Source organism: Xiphophorus maculatus, chromosome 21 (assembly GCF_002775205.1).
Source record: "Xiphophorus maculatus strain JP 163 A chromosome 21, X_maculatus-5.0-male, whole genome shotgun sequence".
NCBI classification, from domain to species: domain Eukaryota; kingdom Metazoa; phylum Chordata; class Actinopteri; order Cyprinodontiformes; family Poeciliidae; genus Xiphophorus; species Xiphophorus maculatus.
Window position 1 is genome coordinate 15,049,039 of NC_036463.1, and position 23,025 is coordinate 15,072,063.

The 23,025-nt window shown below is 39.1% G+C and overlaps 2 protein-coding genes across 2 annotated transcripts in view; one reads left to right on the top strand and one right to left on the bottom strand.

Moving 5' to 3' along the window:
• Positions 1 to 20,304, top strand: LOC102231586 (ankyrin repeat domain-containing protein 33B-like). Its single transcript, XM_005803328.2, has 6 exons — positions 1 to 444; positions 8,925 to 9,054; positions 9,434 to 9,574; positions 11,411 to 11,552; positions 12,143 to 12,341; positions 13,946 to 20,304. Exons 1-6 carry the CDS (start codon positions 1 to 3, stop codon positions 14,489 to 14,491), a joined length of 1,602 nt encoding a protein of 533 aa, XP_005803385.1. The 3' UTR covers positions 14,492 to 20,304.
• The window catches only part of dap (death associated protein), a 12,349-nt gene continuing 9,355 nt past the window's right edge, over positions 20,032 to 23,025 (bottom strand). Inside the window, exon 4 of the mRNA XM_005803329.3 lies at positions 20,032 to 21,646. Within this exon, the coding sequence (XP_005803386.1) occupies positions 21,527 to 21,646 (120 nt within the window). The 3' untranslated portion in view covers positions 20,032 to 21,526. The remainder of the gene's footprint in view (positions 21,647 to 23,025) is intronic.

Consider the following 23,025-nt stretch of genomic DNA (forward strand, 5'->3'; position numbering starts at 1 on the left):
ATGGTGCTGATCACGGACGACAGGGATGGAGGAAGTGCCTCGTCGCTGCGCGTCAAACAGCTGCAGCAGCAGAAAAAAGTTGGGGGGAACTTCGGCCATGTCCACCCGACGATAACCGAGGAACCCCTGTCCAACTCCGAGGAGGACTACCTGGGGTCCTGCGAAGAGGACGGTGACGACGAAGAGGGGAGCGAGGAAGACAGCGATGAGTTCGAGGAGGTTGACTTTGAGGACTTGGAGGACTGTCGGAGCATCGCCTCGGACGACTCTTTCTATCCTCCGGATGACGTGTTCGCGGACTCGGAGCGCTCCCCGTCTCCGGAGAGCCCGGAGCCGCTGTCCTTTTTCAAGGCGTGCTGCACTAACAACGCGGCGATTGTCCGGATAATGATACGACATGGTGTGAAGGAAGATGAGGTCAAGGAGACTGACAGGAATAACCGGGTATGAAGCACATGCGGGTCTCTTGCACTCCTCAGAACCCGTGCACACAAGTACCTTTGGTTGCTGTGTAGGTTTTTTTTTTTTTTTAATTATTAGAAAAAAACAAATTGATATCCTTGTTGAAGTTTTGCATTCAGTGGGAGAGTTTATCTTACAAAGGTTTATAGTTTCTTACTTAGTTCCAACTTGGCCGTACAATGCAGCATGTGTGGTTATAAGGAGCGTCAGGTTCAGAAGGTGTTGAGATAATTAAGCCAAAGTTTTTCGCTCTGGGTTACTTACTTGTTTCCAGACTTTTGCTAAGTATCCGGTCAGATTTTTTATTACATCCAACGAATGTCATGTGCAACCTTGGCATTCGTTATCTAAGGATGTGAGAAGGATACGGCATGGGCTGGTTATCGAAATATATACCAAAGTTATAAAAACACGGTTTCAAAACCCTGAAAATTTTCCATCATACTGATGCTGCGGTCTAAAGGCATTTTAAATCTCTGGGTAACCACTGAATTATAACTAGGCCTGTATGCATCAGGGATTTTTCCCCTGTGATCCCTCCCCCCACTTGTTGCTGGCTGGATGGGTAAAAGAAATGATCACATATTTTTCACGTTTTGCTTTCATGCCAGACAGAAATATATTGAATACTAAAATATTTTGAGCTATAAAAATATTAATAGTCACAACAAGAAATGCCACTCAGTCCTTATTAAGGTAACACTTTTACAACCGCAGTTGACAAATCAAGAACATATTTGTAAAGTGGCCAAAATCAGCCCCTGCTGAATCAGGAAGTGTTGAGACTTATGACACTCAATATGAAAAGACTGTTTAATATTTTGTGCAATAAACACTCTACGTAAAATTGTAAACTATTTAAGATTTTGAGAGAAAAATCATCCCTAAGCTGCCAGTACTTCACGAAGTCACGATACCTCATTCCAGCACAAATACATGTCGAATCATCACACCCTCCACCTCCCCTTTCACCTGCAACAAATCTTTCAGCGATACCCAAAGAGGCCCAAACTTGCCTAGTTTACATGGAAAGCCATCTCCTGCCAAATATTTTCAGAGTTCCCGCCTTTGCTTCACCATCCGACCTGTTCGGACTTGGTATACGCACTTGCAAATTACTGATCAAATTACTTGGTGCGTATTCTTCTGTACTTTTGCTAAGACCATCTAAAAACATCCGACCAACAGATACATGCTATGCCATTATAAAACATAATGTTTTGGATTTGTGTTCTAACAATATTTTTACTCGAACCATTAGGATCTCCTAAAGACACTATGCTAAGCTGTGACTCACTTTAATGCTCAAAAAGGGTGATGACTCAACAAGCACTTCCTCTTTCAAGCTTTGAAAAAAAGTCCTAGTTTTTCGTTGTATTTTTGGATAATTCAAATCTGAACAATTTCCCCCTTCACAGTCTGAAACATTTCACAAATTGTTTGCAGTGACAGTGCATGAATTCATGCATGACAGCTCATTTTAGGGAAAGTAGACAAACTCGCATCGCTTCCCATTTTCAGTCTAACTTCGCATCCTTTATGAGCTTTGGGTTGTCACGTGCACATAAAGTACACATTGGACATAACATCATATTTTTGAATTTTTTTGATTCAGATAATATGTAATAGCTTTTGGGTAAGCACATTACATATCCACAGTACGGTATTATTAGATTGCTCAAGAGCAATTTAGCCAGTCATGCATTATAATGCAATAAATCTAACAGCAGTGATGGATGAATGTCTCTGTTGTAGCACACTGTATTAGGTAGCAGATTTTTTTTTATATCAAACATTATATATGCCTACATGCACATAATTTAAACAGCATAGTATCTAAAGAAAAACAATTTGAATCGCAATTCAATGCATTTGCTGAAGGATAATAATGACTCATGTACCAACTGATGTAACTAATGTTTAGTTTCTATGATTAATTATTTTTCATAGCTTGATTTTAGCCACTATATTCTGTGGCTCAAAGCTATCTGCTTGTAATACAAATGCATATATTTGCACCTGTCAGCATTCTTTTTCTATGGTTGTGTGATTCCTTTAGGTTTAGAACAACAAAATATGTGCTTCTATTCTTACTGGATTCAATTGTATCTGTTTAATGGTGTTAGTGGTAGAAGTTGCTCAATAACAGGACCAGAAAGATGCTTCGTTTGATTGCTGTTACTCCTATTTTATTTATTTTTTGCTTTTATAGATTTTCCCATATGGTGCCATTCTGTGGATCTTATATCTGAACTAAGTTTTAAGTATTTTAAAAAGCACAAGTAACCAGATATTGCTGCTGTGGCTTTTCATGCATTTTCTCTATACTGTACATGTTGACAAGCCAGTAAAATATTTGTGTGAAAAAAAGCAAATCCTGCATTGCTTTAACTGGACCCAGTGGGCGAATAAATAAATAAATAAATAAACAAACACTTAGGAGGAGGAACAACAATGCAAAGATACAGTTCTAATTGGTGTGCTCCAACCAAAACTTCTCACTCCACAAAGCGATGCTCACTTTGTGATGTTGCCAGAGTTTCAGCGGATTCGTTTATAAAGTAGTTATTTGTTAGGATTTGTTACTGAGTTTATGCCCAGGTCCAGATTGGTATGTAGTATTAGTTACACAATACTTTCTGGGACAGAAGAATAAATAGTGACAATGCGATAAATAAAACAAATGACATTAACTTAGACTTTTACAGATGTGATGGAAACTTGACAGGCAGTGGAGGCACCGAGGACTATATTTTGGCATCTGTTTGATGAAACTTCAGAGCAGATTTTGATTTTTCACCCTAACTTGCAAACCGGCATTGTGTTTCAACTCAGTGTGTTGTGTGACATTTTGCTTCCCACCAATATTTGCATATATTAAAATTGAATAAATGAATACAGATAATCTGTGAGAAACGGAATGGTAAACACCCACAGGCACATGTGGTTCTGTTTAAGACACTGTCTCCTTCGGTTTGTTAGGTTGTCATGCTCTAATCAAAACACAGGAGACACACAAACACAGAAAGCTATCAGCTTAAATTAGGCCACAAGTCTTTTAGCAGCTTCTATGTTGTTTTCCCTACCCCACTACCCACCCACAGAAACATCCATCAGAACACAACCATTTTTAAAAAAAATACTTTAGTATCAGATGACTCATGCTGACTGATACTAAAACTGACACAGCAGGCTTGAGCTGTGAGACTACAGGCGACAAACCAAACCACAGCTTGTGCTACAAACCTGAAAATCAGCTGACCAACACAGAAATCAACCAACTGGCAAAGTGGAAGAGAGACAAATGAGGCATAGGCAAATAGAAACAGAAATCTGGCACTGCAGATGGTAGCAAGCACAATGCTCCGAGCAAATACAGACAAGTGGAAAAATCAAAGCGACAGTCATACACATCAGATTTGATATGGCCATGTAAAAGCTCAGCTGCGGAAAGCAAGACATTTAACGGGGTGGTATTGACAGAAATGTGGCCTGGTGCATTTGTGTCAGTGGTGCTACAGATGTATGTGATTGAGGACAACATGGAGTGTTTGTTTCCCTGCATGTCTCCACAGCAGTTCCTAAAACAAATGTCACATTTTAGTCACTAGATATGCAGTCTGCAGAGATGTTAGTTGTCTGCAGCTCTCACCAACGTTTAATTTGAACACGTACAAAACAAATGTGGGGAAGTATTGATTTAGAAAATATGGAGGAAGTTAGAATGTTTTGTGGCAGAAGAAGAAGCAGCCTACAAGGCAAGCAGTTGGTTCCACCGGAGTGGAGGTTCAGTGCAATCAGCAGGATTTTCAAGTACATTTAGCCTTTGCCTTTATTTTCATGCATCAGAGAGTGCTGTTAAACTGACACGTTACTTACAATTTGCTAAGTTTCCCCATGAAAATTCCCTATGAGTGTCATTGCAAGACAGGTGGGCAAATTACTAATATGAGCAAATAAAACCTGATTGGTGTCATGCATTAGTCAACCTTTACAATCCAACAACTGCAAATTTAACTCTGGTCTGAATTTACAAATAGTACCCAAAATTCCGATTCACACTACTTTCAGTACCAGTTGAAATCAACCAGTGCTTACGCTTACAACACCTGTATGTATGGACTTTTAAGAAATATATTGGGCTAAAATAGTTTTTGGCAACTCCAGTGTTGGATCACTCTTTTTGCAAGTAGTTTAACAATCCCAACATGAAATGCGGATACAACGTTCCAGTCCCTCCCCCTCCTTCTCTTCGTGTCATTCTGACTGATAGAACTAAGCCTTTCTATTCTAAGCGCTGGTTATTCCCCCAGATTATCCAGCGCTTGTGTACGACTTTGTGTGTGTATGGGACGATAATTTGTTCAACCCATAGTTTCACACATTTTAATGCATGTATGTTGTTATAACAAATCTTTAAATGAGATAATATATATATTTATATATATATATATATATATATATATATATTATTTTTTATTTTTTGCAATGACCCGTTCACACATTTGCATAGCTCTGCATTGAAACAGAGGTGGGGTTTTATTTGTTTTCCATAGTGTGACAGTGCCTGGTGCCTCAGCGATCTCTGAACATCTGGTATCAGCTGATGGTTTTGATGAAATGGGTCAAATTATGGTCAGTTTTTCGCTGCTTTCCAAAGCACTGTAATGTCATAAAAAATTATCTTGACTGGGACTATTACAGAAGCACTCAGTCGTACACTCAATTTAGGATCAAGTTAGTTGCTTCTGTGATACTAAATTGACCGTAGGTAAAATTGCTTATTTTCAGTCCCTTTGTTCTAACCTTGTGATAGATTGCTGACCTGTACATGATGTACCCTGTGTGTTGCCCTCTGGCAGCTGTGATAGACTGTGTTCAGGATCAGTGATACCCACGGGATGCTGCTTTACAACTTCTTTAGTCTGAGGCCACAATACATAGGAGTATCTAAGAGTTCTAATTCCATTGAAAACTGAAGGTAATAATAATAATAATAATAATAATAATAATAATAATAATAACAAAGCCTGGCCAAAATGGTAAACTACATCTAAGCAGTAAAAGCATAATCAGGAAAGCTGAGATAAGTAAATGACAGGAAGGACCATGCCCATGAACTTGGAATTAGACCAGAGTTAAACATAGAAGGAATTGATTCAGTGACATAATCAGAAACTATTTGAAAAAAAAATATGGCACTCTCGTATCTGAACCGGCTGATATTTGCCTATTTAAGTTCAGCAGAGATGTGATACGAGATAAACTCTAAATAAACTCTAACACACATATGTGTGGTAGAAATACTTTTATCTATTAGCTAGCTTGTTTGGAAGCAACATTTGTAGTTATTAGGTATTTTATATCCTCCGTCTTCAGTGATACAAGAAATGTTGAAGTACAGAACAAAGCACTTTTCTAGTGCTTTCACTTTTTTGCTATTCTCGTACAAGTGTTTCCTGTTTATCGTCACTCCTCTCATTATTTACATCAGGCTTGTATTGATCCATGTATTTGTGCCTACTGGATATAATATTTGTTCCAGATGTAGACTGGTCCTTTCAGTTTATGATAGCCAATTTGTAACCACAGTGGAGGTATGTTTAGCATCACTGTCCATTTAGAATGCCTATTTGTTGCAAAGTTTTATCTTCTTGGCTGATGTTAATGCTAAAATGTTGCTTCCTAGAGGTCTGACCTCATGATGCTATTTAATGTAGCAATGGCCATTACGCTCAAAGATATTGGTTTAGGTTTCTTGAGATCAAACCTAAAATCTTTGTTTAATAGTGAATTTGCAAACTGTGATCTGTCTTTTTACGTTGCTTTTGGAATAACAGTTTCTTGCTTCCTGAGTGGCCTATCACCCCATGATGTTAAGGAGCTTGTTTCGCTGTAAATATGGACACTTTCCTACCAGCTTACGCCAGCATTTTTCACCCTTTTCTTTTTTTTCCCCCCTAAGAATCTGGGCTCACATTTTGCATCACAATATTTGTCTCTTCTGAGCATTATTACAGATAGAACTTTAAGTCTCTGGAATGGGAACCCTAGAATGAACTTTACTTGTGGGCATCTACAGTTTTCTTTCTGTTATCTTGCATGATTTCTTTTGATCTAGTCTAATATCAGATTATGAGAAAATAAAGTTAAGTTTCTTTTTACAAAGTGCTGGTATACAAACTATATTTTTGGATTCCTCCCTGATTTATCTGCTGTGTTTTTTGTGGAGGGGTTGCTGGAGGCTTTGGGGGTTAGGGATGGGAGTGTTGTCTCGAGTTGTGTCAGTACACAACTACTACTATACAGTGCAAAAACTCGTGACAAGAGAAATTCTTTGAGTTGAACTCATCAGAGTGGAAACGATAAAAAAAAAAAGGTGACATACTTCTATGTGTGTTTGTGAGAGAGATTCGCAGGCAAACAGAGCGAAGGCAGACGACGGAGATTGCTCTAGACGTGCTGCAGGGCATGCTGTTTAAGTACATCACAGCAAGGCTGGAGGACTGCCAAGGATGTGTGTTTGTGTGTGTTGGTGTGAAAGTGTGAAAGAGAGTAAGACAAGAGAGTGTCTAAACAGAATTATTTGAAACTGTGCCAGTGTAGGTAAGTGTCTTCCAAGCTGTCCAGAAGTCTCAGTGAGTCCTTGCCCTCAGGCTGACATTACTGTTACTACATCATCTGCTGGCTGACATCATTGCTTGTTTACATTTCGGGTTGTGTTATAGGTGAACCATATATAATGTGTTTGTCTTAAAAAAAATCATGTGTAGGGCATAATTTATGTATTTCATTTGGACATTTTAGATGAACATAACCAAAAAGGTAGTCTTGCAAACATTTTTGACAAAATTCTCTTATGAATTATCAGATCCCTTACGTTTGCACACGCTTTAACCTTTTTTCACATTTTGGAATTTTATGTGATAGACCAACAAAAACTCATCACATAGTTGTAAAGTGGAACAAAAATAATCCCAGACTTTCATTTTGTGTTTTTTTTTTTTTTTTTTTTTTACAAATGAAGGTCTAAAAAGGTGCGGTGTACATTTCCATTTAACAAACTGGGACAGCAACCCTGATCTAGCTAGTGTTACTAGCTACTGGTTAAGATCAAATCATATTGTTTGACTGGCCCTGTGAAATAAAAGTGATAAATTCAACTGAGGATCTATTATAAGACTTCAGTGTTGCTGTTTACAGATGTCCTTCATCCATTCTGCTGAACTCGTGTGAAAAATTCTGTCTCTAGATGGGCAAAGCTGGTTGAGACTTGCCTCCAAACACCTGCATTTGTGGTGTATGAAGTTCTGCGAAGCATGAACTCAAAGAAGCTTGTTTAAAAAAATGAAGGAAAAAAAATCCTGACAGAACAAATCTGAAATAATTTTTGTACCACCTCACAATCGTGCCTTACTTTTTACTAGTTTGTCACATAAAATCCAATGAAGATACATTGAGCCTTGGGGTTGTAAGGCGATCAAATCACTTGTCTGAATTTAGTACATTTTTTTATTTTTCTCCAACTTGATATATTTACAGAAAACATATCCACTGCAGTTTTCCTTCAGTCTTTTAAGCTTCACCAACATGAAGTCCCCCTTTAGCTTATTTTTCTGTCTATACATTAGATCAAATATCCCCCAGTGTTTAACATGATTTGCAAAGTGCTTTGCATGTATCTACACATCGACTCTGCATGATTCACTTTGCTTCAAAGAGGCACCTGCAGTACTGTGATTATCTGCAGCCACAGTCTTTAAGATGTGACGTTACAGGCTGCCAACGTGTCATTAATTTTAGCAAATCAATTCACTCATCATTACCTTTGACCTTCAAATCATGCATCGTTTCATAGAGCCAGCTATGAGTCATGACAGAAATCCTACTGACTCTTAAGATTAAACTGAAAATATTTCTGCAGGCACGTCTACAAATGTATACGGTAAAACTATAGGGTGTCTGCTAAGAGCCCACTTTGATTTCCTGCAGTGATCACCTACCCACCAGAGAGTGGACAACTTTTACAGGAGTTGCCCAGGTTACCATGCTCAGACATTCTCACTCAAAAACAAACATTTACACATTTGTCCACACAAATGTGTAAGAGGACACCTCTGCTGGCACTGGCATGAATACACATCATAAAAGTGCATGTCAACATGAGGTTACACAACTTGTTTTTCCTTTGACCTCAGGGTCTCTCAGTGAAAGCACATTGGATGCCAGATTTAACCAGAGACATTACTTCTCTGAAGCTGCACAAAGGTCCTCTTGTCTTTTATGACTACCTCTCATACAGCCTTGATTATATTTTCTCAATACCCTGGAAGTCAGCACTTGTGCTTTGCTTCACCTCCAGAAATATTTTTTTGCTGATTGTAACCTTTAGTCCTTCCTCCCTCCTACTCCCACCCTACACCCCCGTGTCCTCCTCTACTCCTGTAACTTTGTCACCTCAGATAGGGCTGCTGGTGGCATGTTACCAAGGATTCGTGGACGTCGTCATAGCGCTGTCTCAGTGTCCGTACCTGGATGTAAACTGGCAGGACAGCGAGGGAAACACGGCTCTCATCACCGCAGCGCAAGCAGGTAACACGCAGACACAAACACACATTGGTCTCACATTAACAAGCCATTAACACACACATAATTCCAGGCTGCGTCACAGTACTGTCTGACACATGCTTGCACAAATGCAACAAATGGGCACTTTGGCACTGCCACTGACACAGACAAATGCGCAGACTAGTTTGCTTTAGCGCCACTCGGGCTAGAACAGAAGTGATAAGTGTGTTGCCTCGGTATCCGTATTGGCCCAGGTCCTTCGTATACAAAACACTGCAAACAAATGTGATTTTTGGCTGGGCAAGTACTTCCCTAGCCTCTTAAGAAGACATGGAAATATCAATATATTGTCAGTTAATATCTGTAAGCGGAACCTGCTATTTTGTTTCCTCTGTTCTTAAAGGCCACATAACAATCACCAACTATTTGCTGAACTACTACTCTGGGCTGGACATAGAGAGAAGAAATTGTCACGGCTTTACTGCCCTGATGAAAGCTTCCATGCAGGGCAGGGTGGAGTGTGTGCGCTCGCTCATGATGGCAGGTGAGCACTGACATATATTTATGACATACCACATATGCATTTACATGTATGCACACTCTGTCCGAGACTGTTGCAGATGGCCTTTTGTCTTCTTCATATTGTCTTCCTTAAATTATGATCCTTCTTATTTCAGTTGGAACAATATTGTTAATAAGTTTAAAAGACATGGAAATAACATTTTCAGATCATTTTAAAACGAGTGCTGATGGAATTTGCCAGAATAACAGTGCTTGGGAATGTTTTACTGTCTAGATTCCATTTTGAACTTTAGTTTGTACAGGTCTAATAGTCAGTGCTGTGAGAGGTTTATGATTTGGCTGTGAACATGAGTCACGAGCCTTACAAAACTCCCCTTCATATCTTTCAGCCTTGGGTGGATGCAAAATAATAGAGTTTCTTCAGCTTATGTAGCTGCTTAAACTTTACTCAAAAATTTATAATGAATCTCAATTTGAATTCTGCTGTAGCTTTCACAATCTTAAGCTTTTCAAAGAGTCATTATCGATGGTGGATGGAACCAAAGAAGCCTCTAAATGAAGACGTTGTCATATTACTGTCTTGTGAAGTCTATGCCTGTAGTTTTCCATTAGGCTTTTTGTGTTCTAGTATTAGTGAGGTTGTACTGAGAACAACAGTTTGCATATCCCACTGACTTTTGGGCCTGCAAGAGGAAAATGGTAAAGCTGGGGATGGATGTAATTCTCATTCTCTCATTTTGACTCTAGGGGAAAGTGGAGCACGTCATTCTTAACCATTAGAACTTGGAGATCTTGAAATATGTTCTTTTTTGAGAAGAATTCTGTTAGAAAAGGGATCAATATGCTTGAGCATGATAGGTATTTTCCTTTCGAACCTAAATAAAAGAAAGAACCACAGACAACGTATATGAATTTTACGTAGAGCTTTTGCAAAAGGAGAACGCTCTGCCAATTCTTCCTCCGAACAATCCACAGAGCATTCTGATCTGCTCTCACAAAAGCTCCTGTTTTTATTGTCAAAGAAGAACAGGCAAGGGGGCAGTCAGGAAAACAACAGAGGTCGTAAAGCTTCTAACCCAAACATCTAACAACCCAGTTCCTGATGTGATATCTGATCAAAGGTCTGAGCCCGGTTCAAATCTCGGTCAGTACTGTCAAGAAAACAAAATACGGCTGCTCACAAGGAGTTACTAAATTAGGAGGTGTTCTTGCAAAAGGATTTAAGGTCTGAGAAACTTAGTGTTATCTATTTCTCGTAAAGTTGAACAGACAGTAGTGACCTCCAGGTCAGTTAAAGAAGAGAACACTTTAAACAGAAAATCACAAAGATCTATAGGCTTAATGTGAACTAAAGTAAGAATAAAATGATAATACCAAAAAATCTCTAACAGAGCATTTAATCACTTACGCTTTTTCTGAGAATGATTTAAGGGAATCCATGTTCCAGCAGCGCTATTTGTACTACATTCTGAAAACCTCGACTCAAAACGTACCTTTTTATAGCTTTGGCTCTATGTTTAGTTTTGTAATGGAAGGAGAACCTCCACACCCTCCAAGTCTTTTGCATTGTCTGCATTTAGCTCCATTCACCATCCTTGCAGTTTTTACCGGCTTTCATTTACATTGTACAGAGAAGCAACACCACAGGATTATGCTGCCACTGCCATGTTTCACTGCGGAGAAGGTTTGTTCATTGTGACATGCAGTGCTAGGTTTCCATCTCACAAATAAAATCCACAGAGGTTTGCTGTTGCAACATAACACTGTGACATGTTTAAGGGTTATGATTAATTTTGCAAGGCACTGTAGTTTAAGCATTGTCCACTAAGCTTCATCCTTCTCCCTCTTCTTCCCCTAGGAGCTTCCCTGAATGCAAGGGACTTTGGTCGGAACCTGACTGCCAGGGAATGGGCCTTGTTTACGGGTCGTTATGAAACCGCCTGGTTGATGACACGTCTTATGGAGCGGCCCTATCCCTTCCAGTACCATGATACATACAGGTAAAACTCACACTTAAACTTGTGTCATATTGCAAAAATTCCTCCCTGCAGTGAATGCAAAGTGAGGAGCACACTTGTATAAACAAAATATTATGGATGTATGCAAGACTCAAAGCAAAGGAAGAAGAAAAAAAGTCTGACTGTCTGGTGTACATTTTCTTTCAAACTCAACAGGGTTGTATCATCAAAACCTGAGGGGAACTTAATGCAAATCAGTTCTTATTCCCCCGAGGAGCTGACTTGATGTATTTCAAAAGCTTTACAAATCAGCATCTTTATTTTGGAGAACATCAATCTGCACCAGATGGTTATATATAAACTGAACTGTGCTGACAGCTCTTTAGCTTTGTGATTTTGTAGAAGTGATTGCGACTGCAGTTTTAGAAGAAATGACACCAGACGAATCTCTGACTATTTGGTGCTGCGCATACGCATTGGGCTTGGCCCGAAAGACACAAAACATAGAACAAAATCCTCAACTATAAGGAAACCATGCAATATAGAAAACCTCTATATAATGCATTTATATTAAATATAAATCGCTTGGTGTGGATGTGCTGTGGATTGTAATAAAAATATACTCCCTTTAGTCTAGAGTGGCCACCACTGGCGTCCCTGGTAGCCAGAGCCCAGGAACCCCGTGGCTGTCTGAAGCGCCTCTCAGACACTGTGCGCAACGTCTTCAACATCGCAAATGTCACCAACCCCGAGGATGAAGGTGTTATCGACCACCTGGTGTCTGTTACTACTGCCATGAGAAGCCCTTTTATTGCTGTGGCGTGTCGCACCGTGAGTGTTTAAATTATGAGAATATCTCATCGAGGTGTATAGTATTTTAGTCTTGTCCTTATTACATTCTTCCCTCACAAAAATGGCAAAAGCTTTCAAATTAAAGTCAGACAATGCCTTGCAAAAGTGTTCGCCCGCCTCCTTAGGTTTTCATATTTTTTCACATTACTGCAGTAAACTCCAATATGCTTTGTTAGATTGTATGTGACAGACCAACACAAAGCAGGGAATAACTGTAAAGTGGAATGTAAATATGGTTCGCTTTTGTTTTTGTTTTTTTACTAATAAAAATTAATCAAAAGGTGTGCTGTACATTTAATTTGCCTTTACTCTGATGCCACAAAATAATGTCAGAGAAACCAATTGCATTCAGAAGTCACCTAATTAGTAAATAGTCAAATAAAGAAAACAAGTTAACTCAGTATACATATACAGCTGTTCTTTAAAGGCCTCAGAAGTTTTCTTAGATAACATTAGAGAACAAACACTACCAGTGTAAGACTGGAGAGAGGTCAGGAAAATATTTTTGAAAGATGTTTAAAACAGGATTAGGTCATATTACAATAACCCAAGCTTTGAACATCTTACAGTATTCAATATCTATTCAAGAAATAGAAGGAGTAACACACTCTAAACCTACCCAGACAAACTGAAAGGAGAGGATGAATGGGAGGAGCAACCAAGAGGTCCATGGTCACTCTGGAAGAGCTGCAGAAATTCACAGCTCAGATAAGATGATGTGTTGATAGAATAAATATTATTTATGCAGTCTACCAATCTGGCCTTTAAAAAGACTAGCAAACAGAGGAAGGCTATTGTTGACAGGCAGCCATAAAAAGTCCTATTTAAAGATTTCCCCAAACCACGTAGAAATTGCACTGGTCAGACAACATCAATCCTAATCGACCTTCAGCTTTTCTGCAAATATGAATGACTAAAAATGTTGGTCTCTAGATGCTTGTAGCTGGTAGAGGCCATACTTGAAGCCATATGTGAAGCGTGGCTCTGTGAAATATCGACCAAGCAGGATTAATGAAAGTTCTTGCCACACTTTTCACATTGTTATTTGGAAACAATTTTGAAAAACATGAATCATTTTGCCTCCACATGACATTAATTTTCTGCGTTGCAATAAAAAGTCCCTGAAATGTCTCGTTGTAACGTCACAAAAGAAGAAAATGTTCAAGGGCTTTCAATATGTTTGCCAGGCACTTTAAAAACAGTGATAAGTGGCTCAATTAGCTCATAAGGAGGAAGGATATATATACAGCATGCCTTCAAAATTTATGTTTTCCTGCTGCCTGCTTAAAGAATTGAGGTAATTAGACTTCAAAGGATAAGTCTTGGTCTGATTTATCTTTTAGTTTTATCAATAATTTCTCTGTTCTTATTAATGACAGAAAATAATTAATTCCGTCATTATCCCATAAGCAGTTTATCCATGCAGGATTACCGGTACAGCAAAATACAAAAGAGTAATTGAGCCTTGTTAAAAAAATAATACCCAGATTTATGACTGATGTTTCTGCACTGGTGCTGTGTTATTCTACATACTGTACAGCTATTTCTACTAATCATAAAACACTCAGTTTTTTTTTTTTCAGGTGTGTCCCGACAGTCCTCCAAGTGTGGGCAAACGTCGCTACGCAGTCCCAGAGATTGTCCGCAAGCAGCGTGCCAAAGAGCTCCTGTGCGCCAACCCCGACAGGGTGGACAGCCACCGCAAACTTTTCCAAAACTCACGGGTCACCCTGGTGGCAAAGAACTCAGAGGACCGCCGGTCGAGCCTTCAAGTCCATAGAGTGGTGCCTCGACACAGGAGCTCCAGCCTGGGCACGGTCTCTCACACGCAGGCCCTGGAGTTGCGGAGAACCAGCCTGCTGCCACTGCACATGGTGCTGAGGAGGAGCAGTGTCAGGCCAGGGTTAAGCATCCCCAAGGTGAGGATTTCAAAGGCCCCCTCTACCACCTATGAACCGGAACCGGTTAGGAGGAAAAGCAGCGCCAAAGACGGAGGGGGGAACTTGCTGCAGATCCCCAAGTGGCGCTACAAGGAGCTGAAAGAAGAGAGAAGGAAGGCTGAGGAAGCGGAGCGAAAAAGGCTGGAGGCTGTTACTAGGAGACACATCGCAGCTGGGAAAAGGAAATAATACAATTACCTCAGGGAAGCTTCTTTTCAATCCTCACAACAACAACACCTGGACAGGTCACGAAGCTAGAAAGATTTGGATGGAATATTTTGAACAAACACATTATACATAGAGACACTTTACTTAAACACTACTTTGAGAGCTTTATTGTGGCCAGAGACTCACCCAGCAGACCTGGTACATTAACTTGTGCTTAGATAATTTATTTTGTAATATTTATTGCTTTCAAATGGACGGCCAACACTTTGTTTTGATGAGTTGTTGAGTTGTCGCATCAGCAATGCACTTTTAGTTTTTAGCCTCTAGAACAAATGACATGAAGAGACATTCAATCCTACCGCAGAAACACGTTCATCTCTTCCTGCCTCGAAAGAGGAATCACCTGGATGGCAACATTCTGGAAGCATGTCTTTGAAACATTTATGGATAAGCGTCTTGTGTCGGCTGAGAAATTTAAACACAAATACAAGGACCTAAATGCATTTGCAGGATATATATATATATATTTTTAGAATGCTTATTGCTTTAAAGCCTTAGTCTGAATGTATTTTGAATACATACATATATATTTTGTACTAGAGATATGATTGCTTTTGAAGGTATTTTTATTCAGTGCGGACATTGTTTTGCATACATGTTTTCTAGAGTCCAAGGCAGAATTATTGGAAAAAAAAACTTTAAAGCAGTAAAATCAGATAAAACATTCAAATATTCACCACATGTTTACAAGACAAAACCAAATTTATGTTTCAGATAAACTATTATGCAATGAGAGATATGTGACGTTGGGGTATGCAGGGTATGGATGATGTGAAATAAACATTTTTTGCTCACCATGATTGAATCAAATGTGTTGCAATTGAAAGTAAGAAACCTTTTATGTCAACAGCAGTGCTGTTTTGCCTACTTATAGATAAACAGAACTTAATCACAATACAGAGAGTGTCAAAAAAGTAACATACAGTCATTACGGACATGACTGTGAAGTTATCTAAATTAGTTCAGACACACTTGACCTTCAGGCTTGTTCCATAATTTTTCCATTTGGCTTAATACAAGAGTTTAAAAAGCTCATTTTAGCCTGCTTTATCTACTTCAGATCAGTTCACTGTTTTGGATTACTGAACTGTTGCAACAACCAGATGTATTCCAATTTCAATCTGATTGAACCTCTCTGACTCAGTTGATGTAAAGTTGAAGAATTAGTCCAGCTTTTTCATAAGTCCACCTTTAGCATGATGATCCCACCTCTATGCTTAACTGTTGGTACACAGTTATTACATAGTTCTTTTTTTAAAGTTTAACCTCTGTTGAACCATCTTTCTGTTATTGTGTCCAATCAGCTGAACTGTCCATCCTGACCATAACCTGACCATTTTTCTCCAGATTTGGCTAGTCCATGTGAGTAGCAACATAAAAAATGTTTTGTTCTGCAGCCTTTCAGTGTTGTTGTAAAACCTGAACACCATTCTGGATACTTATGAACTATGCTAAAGATGGCATCCGGACAAGAAAACTAAGCAATTTTAATAAGCTCTATCATTTGTTACAAGAAGAGTGGTCAAATATCCAGCTAGACTCATGCCAGGACCTTCAGTAAAAGTCAGCTTTCTACTCACTGTGCTAAATGGCATTTAAACCAAGTACGTATCTGTTAGAGCCAACATGTAAAATTCTGGAAATTTTGAAATTATCTAAAATTAGCAGCCGAGTCTTTGTTAGTATCAACCTGAGCCGTTTCTGACAAATTGAGCTTCTGATTTAAACCAGACAAGCCATTGAACCGCATGAGGTCACTTTGCTGCTTGAACTTTAAAACAGTTAGAATAATGGGGCAAAAATAAGCTTGATTTAAGCACACAGAGCTGCAATATAACATCGGCTGGAATTCTGAGAGCACAATTTCACGGTCCTTACTCCTAACGGCGATTGCGGTTTAAGTGCCATCCAAGAGTGTGTGTCTAATATACATGGTGATGAGTTGCTAAGGGGTTACAAGGGTTCTGCACGGCCAAACGGTTTCATCAAACAAAATTCATTGAATTCAGAGTGGCAATGTGCTTAGACACTGCCCAAAGGAAATCAGCTGAACAAGACAAAAGATGAGCAGACAGCACATTTCAGGATTAACGAAATCCATAAAAGTAATGCTGTGTGCTGAAATATACACTCCGTGCTACTGTGGACGGTAATCACAAGTTATTTTGACGTGCAGAACTTCAACTGACGGTGAACTAAAGTGACATTCATTTGCAGATGAACTCTGATACGCTTATTGTTATTTCATCTGGCTTTACCGTGACTTCCACTTTTTATTTAGTATAATGCAGAGAAATAAACTGATTCACACGTTAGTAAGCGAGACAAAACCTATTAGCCACTGAATGCATTGGATAATATTTAGGTCATCGTGTCTCAAACAGCTGTTGGCTTAGATTCCAGCCTGGGATTATAAAGCGTCACTGGCTTGGTCAGCAATCCATCTCTAGCCCTCCCTGCCGCCCCTCCCGTTATTCCCACCCTCCCACTTTAACCCAAATTTCTCAGTGAAATTTAGATGCAGCAAAATAACCTTCCTGTCAGTGTGTGACAGCTGTTATGTCACACTGTGATGATTCAGGCTGTGACCTGATTTTACTGTGGTTGGACACAAACTGATCGCTTTTGTCCAGGCTTCAAAACTCAGAGGGGGAATCCTTTGCTAGCGCCCTCTGCTGGGTTGCTTTGGAAGAAGGCAACATGCTAATTATATATACAGTATATATATATATTATTTTTTATTCTTAAAGGAGAATCACAAATGCCTTTTAAATGTATTCATACTATTTCAATTGTCCCATGTCTTGTGATAAACCAACACAATTATTGTGCATAATTGTCCAGACACAAATCCACTTGGAAGACTGGAGAATAGAATTTTGTTCAAGTATTTCTGATCCAAATTGACTCAACTTGTGTATTTTTAAAAATTCAGACATATATTTTAGTTTCTAGATGTGCAAAACTGGCAGAGAGAGAACCAGGACATGACTTAAAGCTGTAATTGCAGGGAAACATAGCTCTCTAAAATATTGTTTCATGGGGACAGAAAGCAACACACAATCTAAGCCACATTTCTGAGATTTACATTTGTAAAATACATTGTGTATCCTTTGCTTTTTACTTTGTAAGCACACCATTTTGTGTTGCTTTCTCGGATAAAAAATCCCAAATGAAGTTTGTGGTAATAAACTGATAAAATGAAAGAAGTCATGTGGTATGAATAATTTCACAAGGAGCTGTTGTGCGTCTTTCAGAAAGGCTGATTTCAAATAACTATTTTTGAACCAAGCATTTTCTTTGCTTATATACAACAATTGCTGTCAGTTTCAATCAAATTATAAAGAATAATGTAAACATTCTTGTTTTTGATAAACATTTGATGACTACAGAAAACAGAGAGATGATAATATAAATCCACTGAGTTTAATTAAAAAACAGTGATGGAAGAGTGTTGATTAAATGTAGACTACCCAATAAGATAGCTTTCTTGTAAAAAAAAAAAAAAAGTAAATTCTGCTTATGCTTGTATTCATTATTATTTAACCAATTTTTTTCTTTTAGCACAAACCGTATTCGTTACATCAATCTGCCGAGGTTGCGAGGGTTGAATAATTGCTGCGATGCAATCAAAAATGAAGTAGATCTTTCCTAATGAACAGTATGAATAAATGATTGTCTTAACATTGCAATCAGCATGAAAAATAGCAGATTTAAATTGTGTGCATTGAGGGAAATGTAGGCTGTGCTGATAAAAAAAAAATGTGAAGGACACTTGGATGAGTGCAGCTCTGAAAAGAAAATCTTTCCCTTTGAGTTTTTTAAAAATAAATAAAAAAATCCAACCTTGCACCTTCATGAGCTGGTGCTGCAGCACTGGCCCGAAGCTGGGGATAACACCGTGTCAGATGGTTCTGGTTAAACTGGAGCCAAAATGTCATGATAACTCTGACATTTTATCCCAGGTGCGTTATCAAAGTATCCACAAGCAAGAAAAAGTAAAAATAAAATATGTGGATCCGAGTGAATATCTTTGCTTCCACCTCTGCCAGCTGATTGAGTAAACCCAAGCGCTGGTGGACAGATTCCTGTCCAGAGAAGAGCAGCCTGGCCTGGCCTGGCTGAAGCCAGTTTTAATGTTCCTCAGGAACACATGGCCAACAGTTGGTGATGTAGACTCTGGACTAATGTGAAAAAGTGGCTCTAAATGAAAATGACTCGGTGCTGAGGCTAACTTGAATTACATTTTGAGTTTGTAGCTTTTTCTTAATATTTTTTAAAGAGTCAGAAGGAAAAACTGACATAACCTGCTTTCTTTGCTGACAAATTTGTAAACAATTTCAACGGACAAAGACCTTATATTTATTTGCACAACTAAATTCAAATATTCTGGGAGGACTTCAGGACCTTTCTATAGTATGAATGTAAATGTTAAGCCTGGTAAAAAAAAAAAAAAAAAAAGGCCCTTGTTATACACTTCACTTTGTACAGAGAGTCTGGAACCTCAGTTATAGAGAAATGATTCCTTCCTGGAGGTGTGAATTCTATTTAAATTTTACATTTTACCCAATCGCTAATGTTTAGCTGTGCCGTATTTAATGCACCAGTTCAAGACTATAAAGCTTACCCAAAATTGTCTGCGACATAAACAACCATCTCTCACTGCGGAGAGAGAAGTGCCCAGCTGAACGAGACGGCTGTTAATATTAATTCATTATTTGGAAGAGTGACCAAGAACGCTTTGCTCACTTTCTCCGCTGCCATTGTGAAAACTACTACGATTCTTAAACAGCACAGAAAATAAATGTCATCATTCTTCTGTTCACTGATCGGTCCGGTTGACATTCTACCTGAGAAATCCAGGTGAACGACAGAAAGCCCAGACGGAGCACTGAAGTGAGGCTCGTTGTTTTGTGCACAGGGCGATTTCTGTAATGCGGAGCATACATCTTTGCATGCCTGTCGTCGTCCGACTCTTTTCTTCCAGTCAGCGTAATAAGGTCTGGCAGAGGACGAGACAGTCAAGGAGATTGGGTCTGCTTTATTGGGGAGTTTCAGTGTGCAGATCGAGGCTCGCCCCCCCCCCCAGCCTGCACTGACTGCTTTATTGGCCTAACATAAGCTGACAGAACACCTGGTTGCAGATGCTTGTGTAAAGATGGATTACATGCACCAACACCTGGTGCACACTTTATGTGTGTGCGTGTGTGTGTGTATGGAGGGGAAAACAGCTCCAGGAGAGATGATTCTGTTTCATTTCACAGCGCCACCTGAGCCCTTATCCCCCGGTGCAGAGCGCTAATTCACCACAGGACGCCCTGATGCTCCAGGTGAGAAACCTGAGATGATGCATCAAGTCGGACGAGGTGGAGTTTTTCCTCAAGACCAAATGCCCCAACTTTATCCAACTGGAAATTTTGTAATGTGCTAAACGTCTGTGGCCTGAATTGTGAAAAGTTTTCCCCATGTTGCAGATGAATAAAAACCAGCTGAAGGTTTCATTCAAGATATTCCAAACCTTTATTTACTACGACAACCACACCTAACACCCAAGTCCACTTCAATGACTCAAGATTTTGACATTTAAAGTGATTCACTTAAAAAAAAAGAAGAAAAAAAAGAAGCACAGAACAAAACTGAAACCTTTTCAACTTAATTACATGGACACAGATAATGATTTCTTCATGATAAGATACTTTTTTTTTTCCTGAAAACCCAAACCTTAGTGTTGCATCAACTGACTAATTGTAAGAAAATGAGTAATTAAAAAAAAATAGCAGTGATCTGGTTTTATTTCTTTAAATATGAATTATGGGGTTTCTGCTGCTGATATGCAAATAAATCTCTATGCTGCAGCCCAAACAAATGTGTTATTCTCTTAGCAAACTGATGCGTGGAATGTTGTGTAATTATCCTAATGTTAGCGCATTATTACCTTTACTTGATAGCTCATCTCTGTACTCAATAAACGGCTTGTTTGATGTTTAAACCAAACACAAAGCATCCTTCAGTTGTTTCCCAAAAGCTGAAGTTTTCTTCAGGTTTTTTGACTTTTTTTTTGGCATTATTTCCGCTGTACCGTGGATTAAATAGACGTTATTTAACACGGACTGGAATGAGGCATTGAAACTCGCCTATATACGAATAGTAAGAAATAATTAAATGGGAATAAACCTAATGGGCTTTGTAATGGTCCAAAAGCTACAAATGCTAAGACATCATAGATATTGTGCTTTTTTTCTTGTCTTTTTTGTTTTCAACAAAGAAGCAGTATATAGCATCAATGTTGATTTTAAGTTCTTGCTCAATTTTGTGATCTACTAAACCATTTTCTATGATTTCTTGCATTAAAATGGCACACAGGAACAAACATAATGCGCTTAAATTGCTTGCACATGCTCTGACAGGTTAATACTGTCTATTATACAGTAATTAGTTTGACGTTCTCTGTTTATCTTTGATACACTGTTTGGTTCTGCAGTTAAAATGTGACAACATGATGTGTTGCATTAATTTGTTTGGTGTATATGGTTTACTGGAAGAAATCCTGGAGCCGAGGCTCCGCTGAGGTTGTTGGGTTTGCTCGGTTGTGATTGGCTGCTTTAGCTCGAAGAGAGCTAAACCCACAATCATTTTTGTTTCCCCCATCCCCTGCTGCTAGAAAAGCTCAGTATATTTCAAGTTAAGACTGATGAGCTATTGAACAATCCCTGCGAAGGAGAGGTCAGGTCATGAAAGTGCAGAAACAGTAGTGCGGCACCGACGCAGCACGGCACGAGCAGGACTTCTACGATACTTGCACTGACATGTGGCATCAGCTGCTGAAACATTTCTCGAACATGTAAAGCAAGAAGCAAATTTTAAAAAAGAAAAAATTACTGGGATCATTTAGCAGAGGTCTGTGCCCTGGTTGGGAACCATCTTCATCCTACGTGTTCCATTGGGAAGGCTGGCTGGTGGAGTAAAAGCAGAGCTGCTGGAGCCTGCTGGTCCCACTCACTTGCGGGGCTGGTGGATGTGCTGGTTGATGTGCTGCGCGGGCGGCAGCTTGGGGACACCAGGCTGGGGCTTCTGGTGGGCCACCTGAGCGGCTGCGGGCGTGAAGTCTTTATCGCCCTGGAAACAACAGGGTCAGTCAGGGATGCACTCAACACTGAAGTCAAGTTTATTTGTACAGCACAATTCAGGAACAAGGCAGCTCAAAGTGCTCCACATCATGAAAACGCCATCCAGGAACCGACTATGAAACAAGAGGTAGACATTACATTTAATCAAATGCCATCATCAAAATTATCAAGCAAATACACATCAGGTATATTGATCAATGTTCCAATTACAGGTAACCAAAGGCAGCTCTAAGCAGGTGGATTTTTAGCCTTTTGAGCGCCTTAGCAGCTTTCTGGAAGTTTGTTCCAGATTTGTGGTGCATAGAATCTGAATGGAAAAAATATATATAACATTTCAAAATGGGTACAAACAACATTTTATTCCAGCTCAAGATTTAACGCTCTTATTCTCTTCAGGAGTAGCGGATACATCTCTCTACGAGAAAATGTGTAATGCCTTTGTCTGTGACTCCATCAATGACTTTCATGGCAAGAGCAGAGCAAAAACGACAGAACATTCCCCACACTGATTTAGAGTTTATCAGTTTTATCACATAAAATAAAATTAAATTAAATTAAATTAAAAAAAAAAAAAAAAAAAATATATATATATATATATATATATATATATATATATATATATATATATATATATATATATAAACATTTACAATTTCCAGTGCTTGATTGGTGGTAGGATGGAGTCTGACTGGTGAAGCATGGGTCTTACGCCACTACCGATACCAACCTGGTATTGATATATGTTTTTTAACTTTCTGCCCACCTCTACCACTCACCCCTTCCAAATCTAAAGTCAACCACAGGAAAGGGTCAAACTTGCTTCCAGCCACCTCCTGACTCACTTCACTTTCTCCCCTTCTGCAGCTACAGACAGAATGGGTAAACTCTCTGCTGGACTATAAAACTTGCATGAGAGTTGGGTTCAGAAATTTGGACTCTGTTTTAATGGCTCCAAAGGGCTCAAACTGAACCCATAAGACACTCATTTGCACTTTATTTCTATGTTTGGCAGTGGAGAACGCTTACTGGCTATCACTGGCAATAACCAAAAAAAAAAAAAAAAAAACAGCGCTGTGCAAGACTGTGCATGTACGTGAAACTACTATTATAGACAAAACATCCTCTACAGGAATGCTGAGTGCTCTTGAGAGAGTGCTTTGTTAAACATTCTCTGTGTGTCAACATAAGCACTTATTTAGAGGTGTGTTTGCCAGCAGACAGTGGGTGTATTGTTTGACCCACTTTTAAAGCTCTCCCCTAAAACACACATAACACTGAGGAACTCCCTAAAGTGAGCAAAGAGTATGAGGAGAATAACCCATCTGCACAGCAACTACATCTTATGTATTACTTCGGCGAACGCCGGCG